This window comes from Littorina saxatilis, linkage group LG9 (genome assembly GCF_037325665.1).
Source record: "Littorina saxatilis isolate snail1 linkage group LG9, US_GU_Lsax_2.0, whole genome shotgun sequence".
Classification (NCBI taxonomy): Eukaryota; Metazoa; Mollusca; class Gastropoda; order Littorinimorpha; family Littorinidae; genus Littorina; species Littorina saxatilis.
The window spans coordinates 57227221-57254976 of record NC_090253.1 but is presented as its reverse complement, the minus strand read 5'-3'; the positions used below and the strand labels follow the sequence as shown (position 1 = coordinate 57254976).

At 43.7% G+C, this 27756-nt stretch overlaps 1 protein-coding gene and 1 long non-coding RNA gene across 2 annotated transcripts in view; one reads left to right on the top strand and one right to left on the bottom strand.

The window, feature by feature from the left end:
* The window catches only part of LOC138976559 (uncharacterized), a 100930-nt gene that overhangs the window by 19111 nt on the left and 54063 nt on the right, over positions 1-27756 (top strand). The window lies entirely within an intron of this gene.
* Positions 17460-19787, bottom strand: LOC138976558 (E3 ubiquitin/ISG15 ligase TRIM25-like). Its single transcript, XM_070349404.1, has 2 exons — positions 18338-19787; positions 17460-17648 (listed from the first exon to the last, which is right to left on the bottom strand). Exons 1-2 carry the CDS (start codon positions 19451-19453, stop codon positions 17493-17495), a joined length of 1272 nt encoding a protein of 423 aa, XP_070205505.1. The 5' UTR covers positions 19454-19787; the 3' UTR covers positions 17460-17492.

The following is a 27756-nucleotide window of genomic DNA, read 5'->3' as shown; positions in this document are numbered from 1 at the left end:
TAGAAAAACGAGTGTTGGAGAGTGTCCCGAAAACCTTGAAGAAGAAGGCTCAGTTGCTTTTGGATATAACCAAGGACAGTTCTGACATCAAGTGGAATGAGCAAGGGCAGCTCGTGTACCAGGGGCAGACAGTAGAAGGAACCAACATGGCTAATCTGGTGAATGATGCTCTTCGTTACCGTAAAAATGCACCTGATCCTCGAGGGTGGGAAGTGTTTGCAAGAGATTTAAAAGCGGTTAATACCCCTCGTGAACTCATTAGTCACACAGGACGATGGGAGTGGATGCACAGCGAGGGGGGTGATAGAGGAAGACCACCCACCAGGACAAAAAGAAGAAGAAGAATTGTGACTCCTTCCTCACCATCTCCTTCTGCAGAAAGAGTATCATTCCCTTCTCCATCCCCCAAGAAGAGGACGTGGCTATCTTATTCTTGATCAGAATGCCAGTGGAAAGAAAAGTCGAGGAGATCTGAAGCTGCGACGTCGATATGATGGAAGTCAACTCGCTGGAAGTTTGGGTGGTGTGGAGGCCTTGAGAAGAGCCACCAGACAAGAACAAAAACAAGTTGAAAAGTGGTTGACTTTTCAAGACACCTATACACTACACAAACCTGTGCGGCGAAAGTTTGTTCGCCGTCGTATAATCGTGGGTGGCATTGATCACCAGTGGCAAGCAGATTTGATTGATGTGAGAGCGCTGAGAAAAGACAATGACGGGTTTACCTACCTACTCACATGTATTGATGTGCTGAGCAAACACGCGTGGGTGGTGCCTTTGAAGGACAAAACAGGGACCTCTCTGGTGACAGCCTTCAAAGACATTTTTGCCCGAGGTCGTCAACCCCTGAGACTGCAAACAGATAAGGGTAGCGAATTTAAAAACAAGGTGTTTCAGGATTTTTTGGACAAAACAAAGGTACACTTTTTTGTGACAGAAAATGATGACATTAAAGCCTCAATGGCGGAGCGCTTCAACCGTACCTTGAAAGACAAACTGTGGAGGTATTTCACCAGAACAAGTTCAGTGAGGTATGTGGAAGTCTTGCCTAAGCTGGTGCGTGGTTACAATCATTCCTACCACCGCAGTATTAAGAAAGCTCCTGCTGACGTAACCATCGCTAATCAGGAGGAAGTGTGGCAACGGTTGTATGGTGCTCCAACTGTCTTCAAACCACCTAAACTGAATATAGGAGACCGTGTGCGAATCAGCAAGACGAGAAGAGTCTTTAAGAAAGGTTATATGCCTTCTTGGACAGAGGAACTCTTTACCATCAGTCAAGTCCAGTCAACCACACCTGTGACCTATGTGCTGAAAGATGATCACGGAGAAGAGCTGCTGGGGACGTTTTATGAACAGGAACTGCAGAAAGTGGGGGAGAAAGAAATATACCGCATTGAAGCTGTTTTGGAACAACGCCCTGGAAAAGGCAAACAGAAAGAGTATTTAGTCAAATGGCTCGGCTATGACCCGTCATTCAATTCTTGGATTCCACAGACGGCACTGACCCACTACACGGACTAGCTTCAGTGGCTCTGATGGAGGAAGATCAGAAGATTAATACGCCACTGGATGAAACAGACAGTGTTGTTAAGCGACCAAGAACATCCAAGCTGTGGCGTGTATTTGGACGTCGTGTCCCTCGGAACGAGATTGTCTTCCTTTGCCAGATCATCCTTATATATGTGGTGATTGGAGTGTCTCTGTTCAATCTGACGCGTGGACACGGGACAGACAATTTGTGGGTGGCCTTGTTGGGAAGGTGTCTCGGCTACGTGCTTCCTAATCCTTCCATTGATCCACCATTGGCACAGTAACAACGTCTTCATTCATCATGTTCTACCTGACACTCCCCAGCAACAGCTCCTTGCAGCACTACCCTGACAACAACGCGAGTCATTTTTTTACCAAGCTTCCTCAGTCTGTAGAACTCAATGGAAAGTACGAAGTAGGACTGGCTGAAATTCAGTTTAGCAACAACTATTTGAACGTACGCAAAAGAGATGTGTATTTTCATTACAAGGAGCCAGAAAATAGCCAGCGTGATGAAAGACCAACCATATTCGTAGTATTACAGGAAGGACTGTACGAGTCCAATAAGTACTTTGTCCATGCGCTGAACAAATTAGTGGAAACGTTGATTGGAGACCAAACCAATAACAAAGGAAGAATGAAGTTTTACTACAACCAAGCCTCCAAAAAAGCGAGTGTGACTCTTTATGAGGAGGGTGCTACCTTCCACATGAGCCATAGTTTGCAGGATATCCTCGGTCTACCTTCACCGATTATAAGAGGACCTGCGCACCTTGATGCAACACGCTTCATGGATTTGAACAAAGAGTTTAAAAGTGTGTTTGTTTATTGTGATCTGGTGAGCCCCCGACCCGTGGGAGACGTCATGGTTCCTCTACTGCGAACTCTTCCTCCCATCGACAAGACCAAGGAGACAGTGCATTATATGTTTGAAAAACCCCATTACATCCCCCTGAGTCGCTTTCAGTTCAACACAGTGGAAATGCTTTTAACGACGGACACGGGCAAATATATTTCATTTGACAGTGGGCACACTATCGTGACGCTTCATTTTCGTCGTAGACGCACCGACCATTTGTAGAAGATGGTTCGTCTAAGTCCTTTCCAGGGCAGTGGAAAACTCTATGAAGATTATTACTGCAGCCAGGTCGGTCACGGCCTCTCCGTGTTTGTAGGCGGAAGAAACTACAGAGGTCATGGCATTGGCAATCTCTTTGGGGGTATTGGTCGAGCCCTTGTGCCTCTTTTGAAAAGTGGTGGAAAAGCTCTGCTGAAAGAAGGGGATAGGACAGGCATGCAGGTGGCTCAGGATGTGCTGTCTGGTCGTAGTGTTAAGTCGTCGCTTCAGCAGAGAGCTAGCAATGCAGGGAAGCGATTGTTTCACCAAGCCGTGGGTCGAGTGACAGGCACAGCAGCCGCGCCGCCTGGAGAACCTGCAAGGAAACGTATAAAATCATCCACACCACGCCGCCGAGGTCAGACTGGGAGGCAGAAGAAGAAGAGAAGGAGGGTGACGGCAGCCGATATTTTTGGATAATCATCATGGCGCTTGCCCACCCTCAGTCATGTGAAAGTGTACATACTGGACTGGATTTGTTTTCTGTACCTCCGACACAGACAGCTGTGCAGGAGGGAATGTTTGTAGAGTATCATCCTCTGGCTACTCTGGCCCCAGGAGCCCCTATTGAGTTTGCCATCAGTGGTGCCACAGCCGAGTACCTGGATCTAAGCAACACGTATCTCCATGTGCGAGCTAAAATCACCAAAGCAGACGGAACAAACTTGGAGGCTGACTCCCATGTGGCTCCTGTCAACTACTGGTTGCACAGCCTGTTCTCCCAGGTGGATATCAGTCTCAATGATACCTTGGTGACCAATTCAGAGAACACCTACCCCTACCGTGCCTACCTTGAAGCCACCCTCAACTATGGACGAGAAGCCAAGAAAAGTCACCTCACCAGTGCCATGTATTACCGAGATAGCTTCAACCATCTGGATGATACAGACGGGGATGACAACTGGGGTTTGAAGGTACGGCGTGAGCAAACCACGAGGAGCAGAGAGGCAGACATGATGGGGCGACTTCATGCTGACATCATGCACCAGGAACGCTACATGATGAACGGAGTGGACGTAAAGATCAGACTCATTCCCTCCAAGAACATCTTCCACCTGATGTCTCCTGACCCCTTTCAGGGTTTCCGCACTGTCATCACACATGCTTCCCTGTTTGTTCGCAAAGTCAAGTTGAACCCCGCTGTGAGCCTCGCTCACGCCAAAGCACTGGAAAAAGGTACGGCCAAGTATCCTTTGAAAAGGGTCGTGGTGAAGACTTTCTTCATTCCCACAGGCAACCACAGTGCTGTGCAGGACAACTTGTTTCTGAGTCAGACACCCAACCGCCTGGTGATTGGATTGGTGGACAGCGCTGCTTTCAACGGACAAGCCTCACGCAATCCCTACCACTTCAAGACACAAGGATTGTTCTTTCTCAGCCTGTACCTGGACGGGAAACAGATCCCCGGCAAACCCCTGACACCGAACTTTGAACAACACCAGTATGTGAGATCATTCTTCAGTCTCATGACTTCCACGGGCCTCGCCAACAGAGATGCGGGATCTTACATGGAACTGCGTGATTTTGAGCTGGGGTATGCTATCTACAGTTTTGACCTGAGTCCCAGTCTTCTGGATGGAGATCAGTTTGAACTGGTGAAAAGCGGTGCCCTGCGTCTGGAGCTGAAGTTCAACCAAGCCCTTCCAGCGCCCGTGATGGTGATTGTGTATGGTGAAATGGACAGCATGATCGAGATTGATCGCTCTCGCCAGGTCCTGACTGATTTTGCACTATGAACAGCAAAGACATTAGCCGAGTGTTGGGGAGAGACATTCATACCCGACGTGTGTTTCGAGGTGTGTTTCCCAGAGACAGACTCCCACGACAGGTGAATACGCGACGCCCAAGCGCTTTTGTCATCAATACAGATCGCAGTACAGGACCGGGAGAACACTGGGTGTGTGTCTGGTTTGATGGACTTGGACAAGCGGAATATTTTGATAGTTTTGGTTTACCACCCGTGCACCCCGCTATTGAAAACTTTATGCTGAAACACAGTTCAGCCCACGTGTACAACCCACGTCTTTTGCAAGACTTGACTAGTTCAGCCTGTGGCTTGTATGTATTGTACTATGTTTTGATGAAAAGCCGCGGAGTCAGTTTATTTCGAATGCTTCGTGTGTTTTCTCCCAACAGACTTTGGGGTAATGATCGAAGAGTATGGTTTTTGGTCCAACAGCTGAGAAGAAACTGATGTCGCATGCATCGTCTTTTGTTTAGGTATGCAAACTGTTTTATTCATTTTATTGGGTATGTCTTTTGTGTGTGTGTGTGTATTTGTCTATATAAGAAGAAGGGAAGGAATCATCTCCACCACTTTCATCTCGTACCCTCCAAAGTAGAGAGAGGGCTAAAAGAGTGACGGTAGGAAAAGAGAGGTACACAAAACAAAAGTCATGATGGAGACGTCCAGTCCTTCTTTAGAGCAGATGTTGGAAGAATTGGAGGCTGGTATTCTCAAAGTTAAAGTTCACCTGCGAAACAGTTTGTTCTTGATGTTTGTCAGTGAGTTGAAACGCGTTGTTTGCAAACGCCTTGAAGAAGAAGAAAGAGACGAAAAAGACTGTCCAACGCGGTGGACTGATGACGCCATTAGAACCGTCACAGATAAAGTCTGGGAACACCTGAATCGAGACAAAATTCTTAGCTGTTGGAATGTGGCATTACCCAAGACACACCCAGACGGACTCTCATGGTGGTGTTTGCGGGTTGTTGTGTGGAGGTGGACAGAAACGACAGTGTTTCGAAAAAGGGCCATCACTCATGTGACTGAACAACTGCTCTGTGAGCGATGCAGCAGAGGGAGAAACGTCATATCATCCCACGCGACTTCAGTCTAAACCAGTGTGGACCCGTTGAAACCAGAATAAACCAGATGTACATTGGCCGCGAGTGTGTATATAAGACAGGACGGATGTAAAGACGACCACAGAGGTATTTTGCGGAGTCGACTATGCCTTCAGGGACCATGAAGCATCCCCCACCGCCGGCTGCACTCTACCCGCTAGGTGGAAGCATTTTTGCCTCAGTAAAAACGTGGAGAGGGGCTGTGAAAATCCATGTTCGCCACTATGCTGTTCCCACCAGCACCAAAGGTGGGCGTGTTGTCCCCACCCAAAGAGGAGTCACCATGGACTTGAAAGAGTTTCAGAGGCTGCTTAGAGTGCAGAAAAAACTCTAAGACTACCACCAGCAGTTATCTTCTCTGTCACCCGCAGAGGAGAAGGAGGGGGAGAAACATCCGAAGAATCACACAGAGTGTCCGCCGTCAGACTACTACCACTCAACACCATCATCCACAATAACAACAGCTACGGATTCGACACAAAGCGAGGGGTACCCTCACCAACTGCAGCGACCCCTGTATCCCACATGTCCAGCTTACTGTCCTGCCGCAACCGTGAATCACCTTCCTGTGACACCAAGAAGTGGTTATGAGGTTGACAACGAATCCGGGGACCACCTCGTCTCTTTGAATTGACCATCATGATTGTATGTCTATGATACTGTACTCACATTGGATTTTTAATTCCTAGGTGTGTTTAGAATTAGACAACGTACTTTGACAATAAACTTTTGAAACCAACCCAATGGGATCTCTGTTTTTAATTTGTGTGGCAGTGTCGAACTCTCTCTCTCTCTCTCTCTCTCTCTCTCTCTCTCTCTCTCTCTCTCTCTCTCTCTCTCTCTCTCTCTCTCTCTCTCTCTCTCTCTCTCTCTCTCTCTCTCTGTGCACGTGTGTGTGTGTGTGTATGTGTGTGTGTCTGTCTGTCTGTCTGTGCTCGCAAGAAACCCACACGAACAAGTATAACACATTTTCACATCAACAACAACACACAACAAGAGGCGAAGCCTTAGAAATCAACAAACAGTAACATAACACAAACTCACTCACTCCGTAACACACACACACACACACACACACACACACACACACACACACACACACACACGCACACACACACAGTTAAAACTAACGCATCATATCAACTCCATGTATAATTTTCAAAAGAAGGCAAATAGATAAAATGACTAGGGTAATAGGTTAGGTACCTGCCATGTGGGCACTTTTTCCACTGCTGTCCTCAGTCCTATACTTTTCATCAAGACTTGTCACCATGCCGAGTAGATCTAAATTCGGAAGTCTTCATGTGGCTGAGGCATATATCTGACATAGCGTCGATCTTGTTGTAGGTTAACCTCCTTTCTGAAACAAATGGCAAAATGCGATTAGTTATGATGACTACAACCTACACAAATATAAACAGTGTTTTGAAACAGAATAGTCAGGTTATACAAGCCACTTTACCTATGCAGCATGGTAACCCTACAATATGCGAAACATGTCGACTGCAGCAGCCTGGTTCTTAAAATAATTCTGACGGTCAACACAGCCAGAAATGCCAACAAAGACAAGAAAGCTGTGGCAAGGTAAGCTTACCAAACGTTACATAGCGAATCATATGATAGTGCGTAAACAGCAAACAGTAGATCTACAATCAAAGAGAGGATCGAGTCTGGAATGAAACGCGATACAGATCTAGCATTCAAAAACTGTCTTTCACGTTCAAGGAAGTTGTTGCAAAGTACTTAAGACTTACTAAATTGTACAGACAAAACCATGACAGTGCATGTTTTGAATCTGAGGAAAAAATCGTGATCATTTTGACTTTGAGAACAGATTCATTCCGTTTCCTTATATCTGCATGTTCAAGTAAATGGTGGACAGTTTTTTTCGGGCAGAGTAAACTTAACTTGAGACTCTACTGCAAGTCTTGAAATTCACATAAATCGAACCACGAGCAAAGACATCCAAACATTACAGGCACTTTAGATCAACTCATTTCACTAGAGGTGACTGCCTAGCACTGTGTTTGACATCCGTGTCTGCTGAAATAAAAAGAAATTAAAACAAAACGGATTAACAGTAGGTGACACGTTATCAGAGTGGGAGACACTAGATCTGTCTCTGAACTTACCGGGATACGGCTGCAAGATCGACACTGACTGCCGCGCTTTCGACAGCTCTTCCTCGCGTGGACATTGGAAACACGCTGTGCAGATCAAATTGTAGGAAATCTCCCTTTGGTATCTTCTTTATTTACTTTTCTGGAGCTTAGAAACCGAACAACATGAAATCGTCTTCCCCGGCGAATCGGCGAGGTGAGAACTGGACCACAATCCTTCGCGCGACCCCTGACCTGATCTTGACACCTGACCTGCCGTCTACATGCCAAACACGACACAAATCAGTCAACTGCTTGTACCCCTTCAAAACCCCCCACCACCCGTTTTCTTTGGATACACGCTTTAACTACACACATGCCGACACAATGTTGATCATTGCTTCAATAATTTGAAGATGGTGCTTGAAAATTAACCACGTGAAATGAGTATTTCGGTGTTTAGCCAAAAATGTTAAAGTTTCTACCACAGACATACACACATACATACATACGCACGCACGCACAGACAGACAAAGTTTACCATCGCATAGGCTACACTTACGTGAGCCAAAAAGAAGGTCTAAGTTGTTGCAGACCGGAGTGTTGATTTAGAACGATAACAGTCTACGCCGGACCTTCTTGGCAGTGTCTTCACATCAGTTTCTTTATATGACCATGAAAACCCACACCAGCTAAGATGAAGGTGTTGAAGACAAAAATGACACTGACAAAAGTTTTCCTTTTTTTTAATTCATCTGATACATTTTTGTTTTAAAGAAAAAACCAATGTCAAGGTTTTGGTATGTCAGAAGTTGTCCACTTTGTTTGGAGGTTACATGAACCAACACATGAACATTGAACTGTTATACCATCTTCAACGGCGACTCACATTATCAAGATGCAAGGGTTAAAAATAGAAATATGGTAAAACAACACCCCCTACCCCACTCCCGCGCGGCACCACGTGCGCGCACGCCCCAAAACCACAACAATACAGTCAGTTCATTCAACCCAGGCAGCTGGCCGCCACACTCGCAGACAATACAAACACACACACGCATGCACACAGTCCCTCTGAATGTCACTACACCTTTTTTTTATGGAAAAATGACTACAAAAGCTCTCTGCCTTCGCTGACACGAAGCACACCGTATAATAACCCATTATAAAGGACCACGTACGCGTCACCCGCGGTACTAATAAGGTTACCACAAAAGAACAATATTGAACCACAGCGACTCACAGTGTCAAGGCTCATATCGTTTTCTCTTCTCACACACACACATGCATGCACACAGTCCCTCTCCATGTCACTTTCATCCAAAATAATCATCTACTTTTTTTTAATTTGTTTTATACACCTTCGGTGACACGACACACACCGTATAATAACCCATTATAAAGGACCACGTACGCGTCACCTGCGCCCCTGCCGTACTAATAAGGATACCACAAAAGAATAATCTTGAGCCACGGCGATTGCACCACCTTGCATCAGCCATCCAAAAATAGAAATATGGTAAAACAACACCCCTACCCCTACCCCACCTCCCCACACGCGTAGGTAGATTACGGCGGTGATGCGGTCAAAGGGGTTATAAATAAGCTTCCTCTGGGGCTAAGTCTTCAATGTCTCTTCGATTCTACAAGTGGGTAGTGAACAAAAAAAAACTATGACGACCAACAGCAGCAGCGGTGACGCTAACACAGAACCGCGACCAGCCTCAACAGATTTGGTAAGTTGATTTTGTTTTTATATCTTGTAAAAATAAAAAATAAAGGTAGCGTGTTACTTTTTTTTTCTCAGACATAGCTTTTAAAACAAAAAAACAAAATGTTTTTATGTAAGATGTTTTTGATATTGTTTTCGTCGCTCAGACATAGTTCTCTTTTTTTTATTGCAGCGTAACCAATGCCTGCACTGTGGACAAGTTTTTACACAGAGCTACAACCTCAACGCGCATGTCAAAGAAGTCCATGGCAAATCTAGAAATTTTCTCTGTGCTATGTGCGGCAAAGCGTTTAGCAGAAAATACGCCCTTGTTCGACATGAAAAAAACAAAAACTGCCAAGATGTTGCGAGTCGTTTACCACCACCACCAGTGCCGACAGTCGGACAAAAAAGAAAAAGCTTGGTTTCACAGGAAGCCCCTTCCCCCAAAAAAGGGTTAAACAAACGAAGTCTAGAAAAAGAAAAAATCAAAAAGTTACCTTCTAAAGAAAGACAAATGTATGAAAAGCATTGGAATTCTGTTAAAACTCATAAGCGGCCCGGTAAGCTTCAGTCAACCTATACCATTCTCTGGAACCCTTGTTCTGATTTTCCTGATTGGGACGAGTCGCTTTTTGACCTGTTCCATGAACAAAACAAGCGTTTCAAAATCAATTTTTCTCACTGTTTTCTTCTCAAAAACAAAGAGTCGGGTGACTTGTCTTTCTTTCATGCCTCAGTCAATAACCACTCTGTCTTACAACGACCGCGCCTGATCAACTCAAAACAGGACTTTCTTTCTTTTCTCAGTGAAATCAGTGACCGTGACATTCTGGAACAAGTTAGACTCGAACGCCCAAACTCTCGGTATTCTGCTCATACCATCATGTCTTCCAGTTTCTATGTCACGCCTTTGTCTGACTTTCCAATCGGTTGTGCCTGTGATAGTCTACCTGACTACATCACAAACACACCGTTCTTGCACAAGCTCCAATACGACGAGCATCATCATTTTCCTTATACTGACGGTTTGTGTCTCTTTCGCTGTCTTGCTTTGTACAAAGGAGCCTTGCCTCATTCTTTGCAAAAACCCACAAAAACCTTGTTCAAACAGTGGGCCGGACATTCACCCCCTGTCCACTTTCCGGGGGTCACTTTGTTTCAACTTGAGTCGATTGAATCTGAGTTTAAGGTGAACATAGATGTGTTTGAGTTTGATGAGAGCCAAACACCCGTCTGTCTCGTTCCTCTGCGTCGTAGCGCTTACAAACATACTGGCGTTATGCGCCTCTTGCGTTACAAAGACCATTTCATGTACATTTTAGACATTGATAAACTCGGTCATGCTTTGGCTTGTTCCAAATGCGGGAAACTCTGGACGTCTTTGTTTAAAATGAATCGACATGAACAGACTTGTCAGGGTGAGGGTTCAAAAGAAACGTTGAAAGGCGGGGTTTACTCACCACCCCAAAACATTTTTCAACAGCTACAAAGCCACGGTGTTCAGGTAGCCACAGATTTTGTTTTTCCCTACAGGGCGACTTTTGATTTTGAGGTGTTTTTTGACACAGATAACCTGCCGCAAACAAAATCAGCTGAGTCAAACTGTACACAGTACACAGCCAAACATATTCCTCTTTCTGTTTCTGCATGCAGTAACGTTCCTCATTTCACAGAACCAACCTGTTTTGTAAGTAAAGGTGACCCTCAAGAACTAGTGGATAACATGGTTAACTACCTAGAACGTATCTCCGAGGCCTCCTACGCTCTTCTTTGTGAAGAATTTAAAGATGTGTTTGACCAGTTGACTGAGCTCGAAGAGACACAACAACAAGAGACAGATAGCCTCAACATCCCCGTAGAAAGACTCAGACAGAAATTATATGAGTATTTACAAGAACTGCCTGTCGTAGGTTTCAATTCTTCTCGCTACGATCTGAACGTGATCAAACCTTTTCTCCTTGAAAAGTTTGTCAAAGACAAAACAGCCCATAACGATCTTCCAAAAGACGAAAGTCAAACAGACCCTGTTTTTGAACCAGATGGTTTTGATACCGTGGGCGAAGAAGAAGAAGAAGAAGAAGAAGAAGAAGAAGAAGAAGAAGAAGAAGAAGAAGAAGAAGAAGAAGAAGACAAAGAAGTCAAAACAGAGGGAAAAAAGAAGGCCCCTAAAAGACCCCCTTTCAAGTTTGTTGTTAAACGAAACAACCAGTATATGTGTCTTTGTACAGACAAACTTCGGTTTCTCGACATCAACAATTTTCTCGCACCAGGTTTTAGTTATTCCAAGTACCTCAAGGCGTTCGGTGTCGAAGAGCAAAAGGGTTTTTTCTGCTATGAATACGTCACTAGTCTAAGTACACTAGACGAAAGAGAACTCCCACCCCATGCAGCTTTTTTCAGTAAGCTCAAAAACGCAAATATTTCTGACACAGAGTACGCTTTTTGTCAGCGTGTATGGACTGAAAACAAAATGACGACTTTGAAGGACTTTTTGGTGTGGTACAACAACCTAGACACAGGGCCGTTTCTGGTTGCTTTGCAGCATCAGATTAGTATGTACGCTAGTCTGCGAGTTGATTTGCTGAAAGACGGTATTTCTGTCCCCGGTGTGACACTGAAGTATCTGTTTGACACGTTGTCTTCAGATACCTACTTTTCACTTTTTAACGAAAAACAAAAAGACGTTCACGCACTTTTGCGAAAGAACATTGTCGGGGGTCCGTCTATTGTCTTTCACAGATACCACGAAAAAGACAAAACATACATTCGTGGTAATCAGGACAAACCGGTACAGTCTGTTCAGGGATTTGATGCAAATGCGCTGTATTTAGCTGCACTCATGCAAGACATGCCCACAGAGCACCCTGTCATTCGTAGAAAAGAAAACGCTTTTAAAGCGGAAAAAACAGATCCCTACGGTCAGCTAGCTCGGGAATGGTTGGAGTGGGTCATGGAATCAAAACAGATCCATCTCCAACATAAGTTTAACGCGAAAGAGAAGGCCCTTGGTCGAAAAAAGATTAGAGTTGATGGTTGGGATGCCACAAATCAAATTTGCTATCAGTTTCACGGATGTTTGTTCCACGGGCATGACTGTTCTGTGACCGCCGGTAAAACGACTAACCCTGTCACCGGAAAAACACTAGTTGAACTCAGAGAACATACAAGCAACATTACCAAATACCTACGTGAGGATGTGGGTGTGACTGTCGTCGAAAAATGGGAGTGTGAATGGCACGCAGACAAAAAACAAAGCACCTCCATTCAGGCTTTTCTACAAGATCGTTTTCCGACACTTAAACCCTTCCGCCATCCTTCTACCATCACAGATCAAACTGTCTTAGACGCTGTGCAAAACAAAACTTTGTTCGGGTTGGTACAGTGTGATATTTATGTACCTGATCATCTAAAAGACCATTTCAGTGAAATGCAGCCCATTTTCAAAAATGAGTCTGTCAGCCGAGAACAGATCGGGGATTTTATGAAAGACTACGCTGAAAAACACAAGCTCTTATCCCAACCACGCCGTACACTTGTAGGGAGTTACCACGGTGAACAAATTCTGCTAGCGACACCCCTCTTGTTTTGGTACATGCAGCACGGGTTGATTGTTAAAAACATCACGCTGATCGTAGAGTATCAACCCAAAACCTGTTTCCGTCAGTTTGGTGACAGCGTTTCAAACGCAAGACGAGCAGGAGACCAAGACCCATCAAAAGCTATCTTAGCTGAAACTTTCAAACTGCTCGGTAACTCAGCCTACGGGAAAACCTTAACTAACGTGGCCAACCATCGTGATATTCATTACGTTTTGTCTGATGAGGCCGCAAAACTGATCAACAATGGTCGTTTTCAAAAACTAACAGAAGTAACAGAAGCTGTCACTGAAGTAGAGATGGCTAAACAAAAAATCAACTGGTCACTCCCCTCTCAGATTGGTTACTTTGTTTACCAGTACGCTAAACTACGCATGTTGGAGTTTCATTTTGATTTTCTAGATAAGTTTGTGTCCAGAGCCGACTACCAGCTTTTGGAAATGGATACAGATTCTCTATACATGGCGCTTAGCGCTTCAACGTTAGAAGAGGTGGTTCGTCCTGAACTGCGAGAGCAGTTTTACCAAGTGTATAACCAATGGTTCCCTGCACAAGCCTGTGACCAACACGAGGTAGCATTCCAAAACACCCGTTTAGCTAACGCCCCATGGGACTCAACTCTCTGTCAGGCCTGTACAGCGCGTGTCCACTATGACAAACGAACACCCGGTCTCTTTAAAACCGAATACCAAGGAAATGCGTTTATTGGTTTGTGTTCTAAAACCTACTTTTGTGAGGGAGACAGTGGGAGTAAATTTAGTTCAAAAGGCTTAAACAAAAACCAAAACAAACTGACAAAAGAGTCTTACCAACAGGTGCTAATAACGCAAGAAAGTGGTGGCGGTACAAACACGGGTTTCAAGACAGACGGAAAGTCTATGTTCACGTATTCCCAAACCAGAAAGTCACTCTCGTTTTTTTACATCAAGCGTGTGATCGCCTCTGATGGGATTTCAACCCTGCCTACACCCGTCTAACGGGTCTCTTTCTTTTTTGACTGTGATACCGCCGTCTGTGATATGGTTAACATTCCAATGCCAAACAACTTTGTCGTTTTTGTAAATAAATTTGTTAAGCCATGTTTTTGCTTCTGTAAATAATGCTCGTATTGTTTAATCCCACAAAACCCCCAATGTGGCTTTGACATACCCTGTCAAAACGGTCCCAAGCCCGTAAAAACACAGAGGGAGGGTAAACACCTATATGCGACTCTTTGGACAGTCCAGTGAAATGTCACTTTGATCCAAAATAATCACATCCTTTTTCAATGCAAAAATGACAACAAAAGCTCTCTGCCGTCGCTTCGCGGAGCCCTCTCTCTTTCATGCTGGTAATAGCTATGTAGTTTGGTGAACTGCCAGAGGTGTCAGGGTAATGCAATTAAACGGTATCCCTGCACTTCGCGGAGGCCCTCTCTTTTATGTCAGTAATAGTTACGCGGTCCAGTAAACCACCAGAGAGGGTCAGCAGTAGGAGAAGTTTAATAAGAGGGGATAAGAGGGGATAAACGCAATAAACCGTTTAAACGCAATCCCTCTTTACCACTACTTCAACACAGGCACCTTAACCTATAACCTTATGATGGACCCTATCCCTGCACATTGCACATTGCACTGGGGGGGTGAGGCATACCTATATATACTACTCATATAGCTGAGTCATAATGTCCGGCAACTAGAAGAATGCACGATCATATAGCTGAGTTATAATGTCCGGCAATTAGAAGAATGTACGATCATATAGCTGACAAAATCCAGTTAATAGAGAAAATGGACTGACTTCAAATATTTTGAGTTTTTCATTTTCAGTTTTACAGCGAAAGCGTCAGCCCCAAGACAGGTCGGACAGGCTCAGTGAATAACTTATCGACAGTCGTTTGACCTTGACGAGTTGACATAGATTCCTCGTTGAGGTTTGAACACAAGCATTGCTGTCAAGATTGCTGTCAAGATTGTAACCTGCTCGCACGTGATCATTTATGAACCTATTTTGATTTCCGGAACCACACATTAAACAGTGGACTAACTGTCCGACAGTAGGATGATAGTGATGGCCCGTTTAACCTGTCGGATTAAAAACAAAATCAGGGGTACTTTATAATCCCAAAATTTTGATCAAAGATTTTATAAAACTTGTCATGACCTTTTGTTTTCAACTTTCAAAACTACCACCACCGCGACCACCATCACCCCCAGACACACAAACATATACACAAAAACAGAATCGCACAAACAGCCTTCATCCTTTCCAGCGCCCTTTCTTTACGGTCTTTTCAGACTTACTTTATATCCGACATTCACGTCCACAGCATTGTGATAAATGACCACAGCAGATGCCCATCGACAAGCGTTATATGGCAGTGTCAGAGCTTCTGGAGGAGTGATTGTTGCTCCAGTATACATCACAATACCACTTTTAGCGTCTCCTTTGTCCAAGATGACCTAGACATATTGCGTACATTGTCACATGCATGCACATACAGCGTATGCGTGGACAAACACAACCAACACACAAACCCCTCCTCACACACACACACACACACACACACACACACACACACACACATAGGCATGCTTGTACGCTCCCTTTCTCTCTCTCACACACACACACACAAACCCACCCACACACACACCCATCCACACAAAAATACACACACACAAACACACACACACACGCCCGCATGCACTCTCGGAGACCCCCCCCCCCCACACACATATACGCAGACAAATACACACACACACGCACACACGTACACACACACACACAAATACACACTCACACACACAAACACACACGCACGCACGCACGCACATGTTAGTTTCGATTTTTATAGGCTCCGTCTGGTCCGTAACCCACCATGTAAGCCATCACGGATTTGTCCAAGCTTTTAGTGGAAGAAGTGCGGCTTTTTAGATTTAGTCAAGTTTTGACTAAATGTTTTGACATAGAGGGGGAATCGAGACGAGGGTCGTGGTGTATGTGTGTGTGTGTGTGTGTGTGTGTGTGTGTGTGTGTGTGTGTGTGTGTGTGTGTGTGTGTGTGTGTGTGTGTGTGCGTATGTGTGTGTAGAGCAGCTATTCAGAGTAAACGACTGGACCGATCTTTATGAAATTTTACATGAGAGTTCCTGGGTATGATATCCCCAGAATTGTTTTTCTTTTTTTCGATAAATGTCTTTTATGACGTCATATCCGGCTATTTGTAAAAGTCACACCCTCATTTTTCAATCAAATTGATTGAAATTTTGGCAAAGCAATCTACGACGAAGGCCGGACTTCGGTATTGCATTTCAGCCTGGTGGCTTAAAAATTAATTTATGACTTTGGTTATTAAAAATTTGAAAATTGTAAAAAAACCAATTTGTTTATATAAAACGATCCAAATTTACGTTCATCTTATTCTACATCATTTCTTGATTCCAAAAACATATGTTATATTTGGATTAAAAACAAGGTCTGAAAATTAAAAATATAAAAATTATGATCAAAATTAAATTTCCGAAATCCTTTAAAAACACTTTCATCTTATTCCTTGTCCGTTCCTGATTCCAAAAACATATAGATATGATATTTTTGGATTAAAAACACGCTCAGAAAGTTCAAACGAAGAGAGGTACAGAAAAGCGTGCTATCCTTCTCAGCGCAACTACTACCCCGCTCTTCTTGTCAATTTCACTGCCTTTGCCACGAGCGGTGGACTGACGATGCTACGAGTATACGGTCTTGCTGAAAAATTGCAGTGCGTTCAGTTTCATTCTGTGAGTTCGACAGCTTGACTAAATGTTGTATTTTCGCCTTACGCGACTTGTTATTTACTAAAACTGCTACACATGCCAAATAATTCAACGGCCTGGGTACTGTATTGGCTGTGTGGAAACTGTTATTCATAAATTATGTTGGTAACTTATATCAAGTTCAACATATAAAATGTGTCGACACAGAACAATGCAACGCTATTGATCGTTTCTTTATGTTCAGATAGAAGGATGCTCTCATACTTGGCACACACACACAACATGAACATAACATCCAACAGCAATTTTCTCTGGTTCTAGGCTTAATCACGGCACAGGGTATTTAAGAGAGTCGATCTTTGTTGTAAAAGCTGTTGTTGATCACCTTTGTCCTGTACAGAGCTATGTGCTGGTTAATCACACTTAATACTGTGCAAAGTGATGATTTTTGTAAGACAATATACTGTTGCAGCTTTAATGTCCATCTCTACCTTTATTTTTCCGTTGTACATAGTTAAACATGTACAATGACTACAGCTAGACGCTAAATTATTGGCACCCAAGGCGGTTAATGGTCGTCTGCCACTTCGATTCGTGCACCCCCCTCCCACACACACACACACACCCACTTGTTTCCGCACTTTGGAACAACTTAAAACCATTCATACATTACACAAAAACAACAATAACCTGTTCTTTAGAATGCTCAGTATTCTCTAAATTGCTATTTGAAGTGTTGCACAGTCTCTGGGGACAGGATGTTTAATTGAATGACATTTGCAGTGAAAAAGCTATATTTCTTGAAGGGATTACAGCTGTAAACACACTGATAGCGTCACAGTGAACACTGAGCTCAATGACTAACCTCGTACAACATGTTCGTCATCATAGGCTGAGAGGCGACAACGATCCCAAAATCCCAGTTAGGCCCTCTTTTCTCTGCTGTCTGCTTGTTGTTGCTCAGCACGATGTTCTTACCGTGGTTGTCATGGAAAGACAAAACTGGCACCTGCAATCAGTCAGTGTACACATCAAACTGAACTGTCTAGATAATTATGGTTAACATATTTCACGTAAATCACTCTGACACAGTTGATTTATACATTGCACATACAAATGATCGGTCTAGAAAGTATCTTTTTTTGAAATTATTATTAATTGTTTGTAAATCCTCCGAACAGAGTCGCCCTATATTCTGTTGTATAATCTCAGGATTTTTGGTTTTGTTTCAAGACTGAATCTTTTGCTACAGTTCCAATAAAGTGGTGTTTATTTTCAAAATAATGTGCGTTTGTATGCATGGAGTTGAGAAACTTCAACCGCATGATTTCAGAGGTGAAAATCAGTTGGTTGCCAAGTGGCAGTAAACCTTCCTCCAACTCTCAGTCAGATTCTATTCACCGATTTCAGGTCATTGGTTTTGGTATAGTGACAAAATCGTTCGTTGGTTAACAAACTTTCGATCCACAAACCTGATTTCTGTGTCAACAAATACAACAAAACATATACTAAGCATTGAGCAATTGCTTTCATTTCATGACTTGACATCAGTTATATTCGTTCATAGTGGACGCACACTCATTGTTTATTGTTTACTAACTTGGTTAAATGGTCAATGAAGTAAAATCACATAAATCACAGATCGTTCATTTAGAAAATCAGATGTTTAAAAACAACAACAACACACAAAATACTTACAGGCACAAAATCCAAATCAGCAGACATGACTTTCGCCTGACCGAGTGCTGACAGCTCTTTCGCAATGCGGGTCACGGCCTCTGCGTCGATCACGACGGTCTCCTTGGATACGACCTTGACGCCTGAGGGCAAGGTGGCGCTGCAGTCGAGGTTTTCAACACGTGTCTGCATCACGGGCGTCATGGTGCTGACAGTGTCGCGATTCTTGTTTTCCTGCACGCGTTGTACCACGTGTTTGTGTGACGTCAGCTTCCCGCGTCGCTGTAGCAGACACGTCTTGGTGTCCGTCACCGCCTCCTTGACGTCAGAGCACGTGCTGTGGGCCAGCTCGTTCAGGCGATGACGACAGTCCTGGACCGACTTCTCCAGGCGCGCACACACGGCTTCGATCTCGGCAACGGCCTTCTTGGTCTGCTTCTCCATCTCCGCCAGGTGGTCGTCCAGCTGTTGGATGGCTTTGTCCAGCCTGGCCTCCCCTTCGGTCAGCGTGACCGCCAGCTCCGCCAGCACGGCACGCGCGTCCTTGACCTTCTCCTCCATGTCCTTGACCTCCGGGCAGCTGCGGTGGCGGGACGTGGCGCACAGGTGGCAGATGCTCTCGCCGTGTGTCGGGCAGAACAGCTCCGTGGTCTTGTCCGCGTGGACGGCGCAGGCGGCGTGCTGGCTTCCCGCCACTTTGTCCGCCGTCAGGGAGGTCAGGTCCTCCACCGTGTGGTTCCTGGCCACTTTCATCTTCAGGTGCATCTTCCAGCACGACTCGCAGAACAGGTCCCCGCACGTCAGACACAAACTCGTGGCAGTGGCCTCCTCACACATGCAGCAGCTGTGCGACTGTTTGAGCAAACGGTGAGCCCACACCAGGTCCGCCATGGCCAGGTCTGTGGGGAAACCGTCCGCGACGTCCTGCCAGCTCTTCTGGCCTCGCTCCTCGGGGTCCACGATGGCACAGCGGCACAGCGGACACAGGGCCTGGTCTTGAGACTTTAGCCAGGACAGCAGACAGTGGTGACACAGCAGGTGTCCGCAGGGCAGCAGCTTGGGCTGCACGTACTGCTCGTGACACACGCTGCAGTCCATGTCATCGGGTTCTGGCACTGGTGGGGCAGCGGTCGCCATGGTTATGTTATCTGAAATGACGACAGTGGTCCTGTTTTACATATCGCCCAATACTCTGAGAGCATCAGGTTTGTCAAAAGAAGGGAGCCTGAAAATTATGGTTAACTGACAGACGTTTGGAACAGAAATTCTTAAGAAGAAGTTTCTTAAAGTGCAAGATTAAATGGCTGAATTCACTGCACTATCCTAACTCAGACATTGCATTCGCATTTAGTGTACGGAATCAAACATGATCCCTCTTTGCTACCGTACAGTAGGCGGCATAAGAAACGCAACTCATTCGCGTCGACTGTTGCATGTGATTTTTCGTCCTTTTTAAATTATTGTAAAATATCAACCAGACATGGTACGTCAAAATTACAAACAGATTCGTGGAGGATATTTGACTGGCTTTACGATTAGTATGTAATCCTTTAAAAACATTTTTTTTTTACCTTTTCATGCACCGCATTATACTGGATGGGGGTCAAGCGAGTCGTGATTGAAGGCGAACATGTCACTTCGGCACGCTATACACATCATAAAAAATTGAATTTTTCAAACAGGTAGAGACAGTTGTAGAGGATTTTTATTTGTCAACATTATTATTTAATTAGAATTATTGGCCAAAGCGTTACATAAACACAGTTTGGGACAGCGATCTTCAAAGTGACAGTTGGCGTCTGTTTCAGCATTGCGAAGCGCACCTGTGCATCTACGTGGCTTTATTTGTTTGTTTGTCTGTTTATCTATGTGTGAGTGTGTACGGATGTGTCTGTGTTGGTATTTGTGTTTGTGAGTGTGTATATGTGTTAAGGGAGGGGGGACGTATGCGTTTGGCTTCATAGTACTTTCATACGAATTTCAATGCTAACAGTTCATTGTCCCCCCCAAAAAAAACACACACAAAAAACCCAAAAAACACGCAGGAATTTTGTTTCAGTTTAAGCATATTCGTGTAGAACAAACACTTGGTCACAAATAGCACCTGGTTTTAACAGAAATTATTACGTCGATTCTGTGCGAAGGAGCTTTTCCCGAACAACCTTTTTAACACCGTCTAAGTGATTTATGTTCATTTTTGTGATTATGTTACGCTTTGGTGAACAAATCAAGTAAAATGATCTTGTTCAGAGATGGATTTCCTCCACAACTGTGTTTACCTGGTTGAAAAATATTCATTTTTACGATCTTTGTAGCGTGTCGAAGTGACAAGTTCGCGTGCAATCACGTCTCGCTTGACCCCTACCCTGTATAACACAATTTATGAAAAAGTAAAAAACAAAAACGATTGAAAAATATGCACATATCGTACAGCCAGTAAAGTATCCTCCACGAATCTGTTTTTCTTTTTGATGTACCTTATCTGGTTGATATTTTACGATAATTTTAAAATGACGAAAAATCACAAGTAACAGTGTGCGCGAGAGAGTTGCGTTTCTTTTGCCGCCTACTGTACACGCCGCCCTGTAAACAGCACAGTGAATGTTCATGATGCTCTGCGAAATGTGACACTTCATAGAATAACATGCGCGCTTCAATTCTCTCTCTGTTTCTCTGAAGGTTATCGTCTATTATCTGTATTACTATTGGCCAATCCTGTTTTTGCTCTTTAGGTTAGTTTCACTCGTATTAATATCATGACCCCAGGATAACATGCCTAGAACGCTCCGTGAGGTTATATTCATTGACAAGTTCATTCGAGTTCAAATTTTAAACAGGCAAGTGAAGTTTTGCGTTCACTGAGTGTTTCAGTCGTATTGTTGCATCACAGGAGCTTGTATCAAAGCTCTGATCAACCAAAGTCTCTCACTCATTTACCCACACTGTGGTATTTCTCCGTTTAACTTTACACTAAATATTGGAACCTATGAAGATTCGACTTTGTACGAGAAAGGATCGATAATCAATTCATCGACAGGCTTTGCTCTGCGACGTTTACCGTTAAGGGGTGCTGTTGAACCGGATCATAGCAAATAGCCAAGACTTCAGACTAATTAGTATCGTAATACTACAGGAAGGATAAAGACGAGTAGAAGACCGTGATCGTCCGGTGTTTTGATACAAGTCCTGAACTGCCTTCTACATTTGTTTATTTCTTATCATTCATGTCTTCCGTATCTTTACCCTTGCCGCGTTGTCGGTAACACCAGTAGCAGTGGCTGTGTAAAACGAACGAGAAATAAACCACTATTGAACAAAATAATTAATACAAGAATCCTCTTACGCCGCCTTCCCACAAAGAGACAGTCTTTCTCATGCTGAATGTAGAACGAAGCACTGAACTGAACAAAGGTGTTGTCACATTCACGCTGGTCGCTGTGACCCAAATCGAGACAAAGCTGCATATTTTATTGGCTCTACAAAATGGGGTCAGCTCGTTGTGAGTGGAGTACGTGAATAAGAATGATGAACACTGCGCTGCTCAATCGACAATGTTCTTGCGAAAAGGATACTAGCCTTACGTTGTAGCACTTTTTCCCGTTTGGCCAGCATTAAATTGTCTACCGAGCTACAGATTTTGCTGCCGATCTTCAGAGAGGATACTGCACTAGAGATCGTAAGTGAAGTAAAGTGTCACATAGACACAGATTGCAGCAGACAGACCGACAGATAGACAGACAGATAGACACACAGAAAGACGGATAGACTTACACACACATACACACACACACACACACACACACACACACACACACACACACACACACACACACATACGCACACACAATCATAGGCATATATGTGTGTGTGGTCTAGAGAGAACAGAAACTTGCGAACCGAAAGTAGGGTAAACCCGGAAATTCCTTGAACGTTGAATCAATAGTGACATACCTCGCAACTTGTCTCAGCCTCAGAGCGTAGTTGAAGAAACGAATAGTCGACAACGTAGTTGATAAATCTATGGTAGATATCCGAAGCGATAATTTGGATGAATGATTCACTCCAAAAGACACGAATGTGACAAACAGTCCACACTGGTTCTAACTTCGCACAGCGGCAACCATTGCACTGAAGAGTGTGACGCAAGATATGCTGTGATCACGTGATGTGGTTCAAAGTTGATCTTTCCGGTATAGTGCGGACGAACCTTTGGGAACACTGTGACCCGATTTGCACATGAAGTGTTGAAGTCAGTGCAGTGAAACTACGAGCTGCGTATTAAGTTGCAACACGATTCAATCACTGGGTCAGTTGACAGCCAAAGCAATAGTCACAAAATAACAAATGTAAACCAGCCACGGAGATCCGATAGACAGCCAGACAGCCAGCCAGCCACACACACACACACACACACACACACACACAGGGCCGGACTAGGCGAAGAGGAGGGGGGGGGTTGCCAGTGGTGGCCCAGGGGGATGTCCCCCCTGGCGGCAGGGGCGGATCAGTTCATTTTATGACTTTTTTTTCAAAGGTATATTGTGAAGATATGGGTGTGAAGGCGCGAAGCGCCGAGCCGACGGCGCGAAGCGCCTAGCTTGCTAGGGGGGTCCGGGGGCATGCCCCCCCGGACAATTTTGAAAAAAAAGGATGCAAAATGGTGGAATCTGGTGCATTCTGAGGATGATCATTACCAGTTTTAGGCAGCAGATTTTGTCACTGATTAATACCCCAAAAATTGAAACTCAATGTAAAATAAAGAAATGCATACCTCATTCAATATTTTTATTTTTTGGCTGGGGGGGGGGGGTCCGGAAACCCTAGAACCCACCCACCCCCACCCACCCCTCGTTGCGGGGGTCAGGGGGCGAAGCCCCCTGAAGCTGACGGGTAGGTCATATTCTGAGATAGGAAAATGATCGCTCCTTGCATGAAACGGCATAAAATAAGCAATAAAAAAAAAAAATTAAATAAGTAAGGTACATGTTTAGGCTAGGGGGGGGATTGCGCAACCCCCATAACCCCCCCGGTAGTCCGGCCCTGCAAATATGCGGGTGCGCTTGCACAAACTCTCTCACACACACACACACACAAATACACACACACACACACACAAATACACACACACTGACGAACGGTCACAATGATTCAGATCACTGTAAACAGCACAGGTGGACGGGCAAAAGGATGAGGGATAATGTAGAGAGTGTGTGTCAGCTGAGTTCATCGGGAATTGTTTCAGATCTTGAAAAACCTAGACTACGAAGATCATAATGAATAATTTAAAACAGTAGTAGACGTATGTAGCTTTTATTTTGTCATGAATTTGTTATAGCCATATTAATGTGCTTTGTCATAAGAGTATCTTTGATAAATTCTGATGATCACATTTCTTAACCTTCGCCGGTCGTCGTGGGTCCGTGTGGACCCAGAAGGGTGTTTAATTGCAAATATCTCTTAAACCAATTGCAATTATTTTAATGAGCTTTTAAGAATGCCTCAGCTCTTATGTCCTAAAAGATCATTACATTTCAGCGAGAAGTAATTAAAAAACAAAGGTCAAATTTAAACTACACACGGATGACATCGTGGGGCCGTGCGTACCCATGTTTCTCAAACTGAAGGAACTTCAGGTATTGGCTCTAAACATCATTTTCTATGATCTGTTTAATTTTGGAGTTAATAAGCAAATCGCTTGGAGCGAAATTAATACATAACAATGTGGGTCCATATGGCCCCACGACGGCCACAGAAGGGTATTCACGTTTCTCTTTTTTGAGAAGCTTTAGTCCGCACGGTAATAATTAAATTAATAATTTATTTTAATTACTTCTTGCGGAAATGTAACCACGGCGTCTACGGAAGGGGATGCACGTTTTTGCTTCTTTGGAAAGCATGGGTCTACGGAAGGGTATACATATTTTTCCTTCTTTGAGAAGCATGGGTCAGCACGGACCCACGATGTCTTCCGTGTGTAGTCGATAACCCGGTCGGGCGAAGGTTAAAATAGACGATTCATGACTGTTGTCGGGTTTTCCCGTTCCAACGCAATCACCAAAACTGCTCATACTTTCACGGCCCGGATTTAAAAATAGATTAGATAAATCAATACTTGATGGCTCTCCATATGTTTTTCATGCAGTTAAGAACAAGTTTGCAGTGCCATCACGTACAAGGCCTGAAATGCAAACTGCCTTAAAATTGTTTCTGTAGTTCAACCAACTACAATACGTATGAACAACTATATACATTTAAATGCTCATTGTTCCCAGTGCCACTGGTCGGTTTGGAATTATGATTAGTGAAATATACTGACATTTAAACATAAAGACTACGAGTTGTATGGTTTTTCTGCCCCGCCTGCTGGATTTACTGTGACTGCAACTACAATGTTGTGAGAAGCCAAATACGGTTTGAATGATCGCTAGTTATCATTCAATGCTGGGGTTAACCATGCGATTTGGCACTAACTCCTAGCACTTTTTGATAAACTTAAATGTAGCAGTATTTTCCTCCTTGTCATTCAGTCACAATGCAATGTTTACAACTGATTCAATCATTATTCTGTAAACAGACGATAAATATTGAAACTCATCAGTGCCTTGCTGTTCCATACATTGTGTATCAAACTTGAAAACTTGATAATGAAAAGCGACAACTGTGTGAGTGTGTGTGTGTGTGTTAGTGTGTGTGTGTGTGTGTGTGTGTGTGTGTGTGTGTGTGTGTGTGTGTGTGTGTATGTGTGTGTGTGTGTGTGTGTATTCAAGAGAGAGAGACTTACACTTAAACCTCGTTGATAAAGATGTCTTGTCTGCATGGTCTTGTCATGTTTTTGTCTCTCTCTCTCTCTCTCTTTATTTCTCCCTCTCTTTCTCTCTCTTTCTCTCGCTTTCTCTCTCTCTCTCTCTATCTATCTCTCTCTCTCTTTCTTTCTTTCTCTCTCTCTCCTCTCTCTCTCTCTTTCTTTCTATCTCTCCGCCTCTCTATCTCATTCTCTCTCCTCTCGCTCTTTCTTTCTCTCTTTCTATCTCTCCGCCTCTCTCTCTCTCTCTCTCTCTCTAGCAGGTTTACATGGTGCTGTACGTCCAGCCCTCACCGTGCAGAGGGTCAAGACAAAAGACCGTGAGTTGAAAACACAATCCTTCCCGTGAAAACAGCCTGCTTGCTATCTCACACCGGTCCAGGTGTTTACATGGCGTGAAAACAGTCTGCTTGCTATCTCACACCGGTCCAGGTGTTTACATGGCGTGAAAACAGTCATCTCGCTATCTCACACCGGTCCAGGTGTTTACATGGCGTGAAAACAGTCTGTTTGCTATCTCACACCGGTCCAGGTGTTTACATGGCGTGAAAACAGTCTGCTTGCTATCTCACACCGGTCCAGGTTTTAACTTTGGCTAGACCATGCCCTCCGCTTGGACACGTACCAACAATCAACGTCTTGACTTTGTACTGTGCAGTTAGACTTTTCCAAATAGTTCATTTTGCAGATGGAAACTAGTGTTAGTAAAAAAAAACCAAGACATAAAAAAACCATACAAACACAAACAAACCCCAGTGGGCACAGAACACCCCAGAGCTATGGAGGTTTGGAATACGTTCAAATGTAGAAATGTTCTTATTACATGTCAAAAACCTGGCTAGATCTTAGATTAGGAGCAGAATAATTTACATCGGCAGTCCTGTGGTTTTATAGAGAACTAGCAAGCATAGTGATGTCAATAGGCTGTAGTTATGTAAAGACGTTCAATATCGGCAGTCCTGTGGTTTTATAGAGAACTGGCAAGCATAGTGATGTCAATAGGCTGTAGTTATGTAAAGATGTTCAACATCGGCAGTCCTGTGGTTTTATAGAGAACTAGCAAGCATAGTGATGTCAATAGGCTGTAGTTATGTAAAGACGTTCAACATCGGCAGTCCTGTGGTTTTATAGAGAACTGGCAAGCATAGTGATGTCAATAGGCTGTAGTTATGTAAAGACGTTCAACATCGGCAGTCCTGTGGTTTTATAGAGAACTAGCAAGCATAGTGATGTCAATGGGCTGTAGTTATGTAAAGACGTTCAATATCGGCAGTCCTGTGGTTTTATGGAGAACTAGCAAGCATAGTGATGTCAATAGGCTGTAGTTATGTAAAGACGTTCAACATCGGCAGTCCTGTGGTTTTATAGAGAACTGGCAAGCATAGTGATGTCAATAGGCTGTAGTTATGTAAAGACGTTCAACATCGGCAGTCCTGTGGTTTTATAGAGAACTAGCAAGCATAGTGATGTCAATAGGCTGTAGTTATGTAAAGACGTTCAATATCGGCAGTCCTGTGGTTTTATAGAGAACTGGCAACAAGCATAGTGATGTCAATAGGCTGTAGTTATGTAAAGACGTTCAATATCGGCAGTCCTGTGGTTTTATAGAGAACTGGCAAGCATAGTGATGTCAATAGGCTGTAGTTATGTAAAGACGTTCAACATCGGCAGTCCTGTGGTTTTATAGAGAACTAGCAAGCATAGTGATGTCAATAGGCTGTAGTTATGTAAAGACGTTCAATATCGGCAGTCCTGTGGTTTTATAGAGAACTGGCAAGCATAGTGATGTCAATAGGCTGTAGTTATGTAAAGACGTTCAACATCGGCAGTCCTGTGGTATAGAGAACTAGCAAGCATAGTGATGTCAATAGGCTGTAGTTATGTAAAGACGTTCAACAAAAGAGTTGTTGTAGATACCATTATGTGGGTATTGTTTCTATGTTTTAAACATGTTGGCAGCATTACAATATTCTAGAGCTTGTGACCCCGTTTCCCATACGTTTTAATCTCACGGAAAATCCCAAATGAAATAGAAATGATTGTTTACACATTATTATTACAAAAACTGCGACCAGTTACATCAATCAATTGAATCATTTCTTGCCGATATCATGTAACTGATTCAAGGAAGGCTTGATTAAGCAAAAACATGACATCTAAAATCTATAACTTAAATTGTGACCAATGACACAATTCATGATTTACCCATTGTAATCATTTCTTGCTGATATTATCTCACTGAATAAACTAAGTACTGATAAAGTAAAAAGTGTACATACAATTTATACAGACAGAGACATGTAAATTCATCACAATCTTAGTATCCTTTTACTCCACAAATAATTAAAAAACAATGTGTTCAATGACACACACACACGCACACAGACACACAGACACACAGACACACAGACACACAGACACACACACACACACACACACACACATTCTTAACGGCTGTGCACATCTTTCCATAACAATGCATTTGTTCTGAAACGAATTGATCAAAGGTTAGAACATTCCTTTTCTATGCAGATCATTTTGCCCAAACACATCAGCCAAATCAGAATATGTTCTCTCTTGATATTAAAACGTTCGCAACATTGTCACGTTATTGGTATCCCGTCGGCACCAATGAACA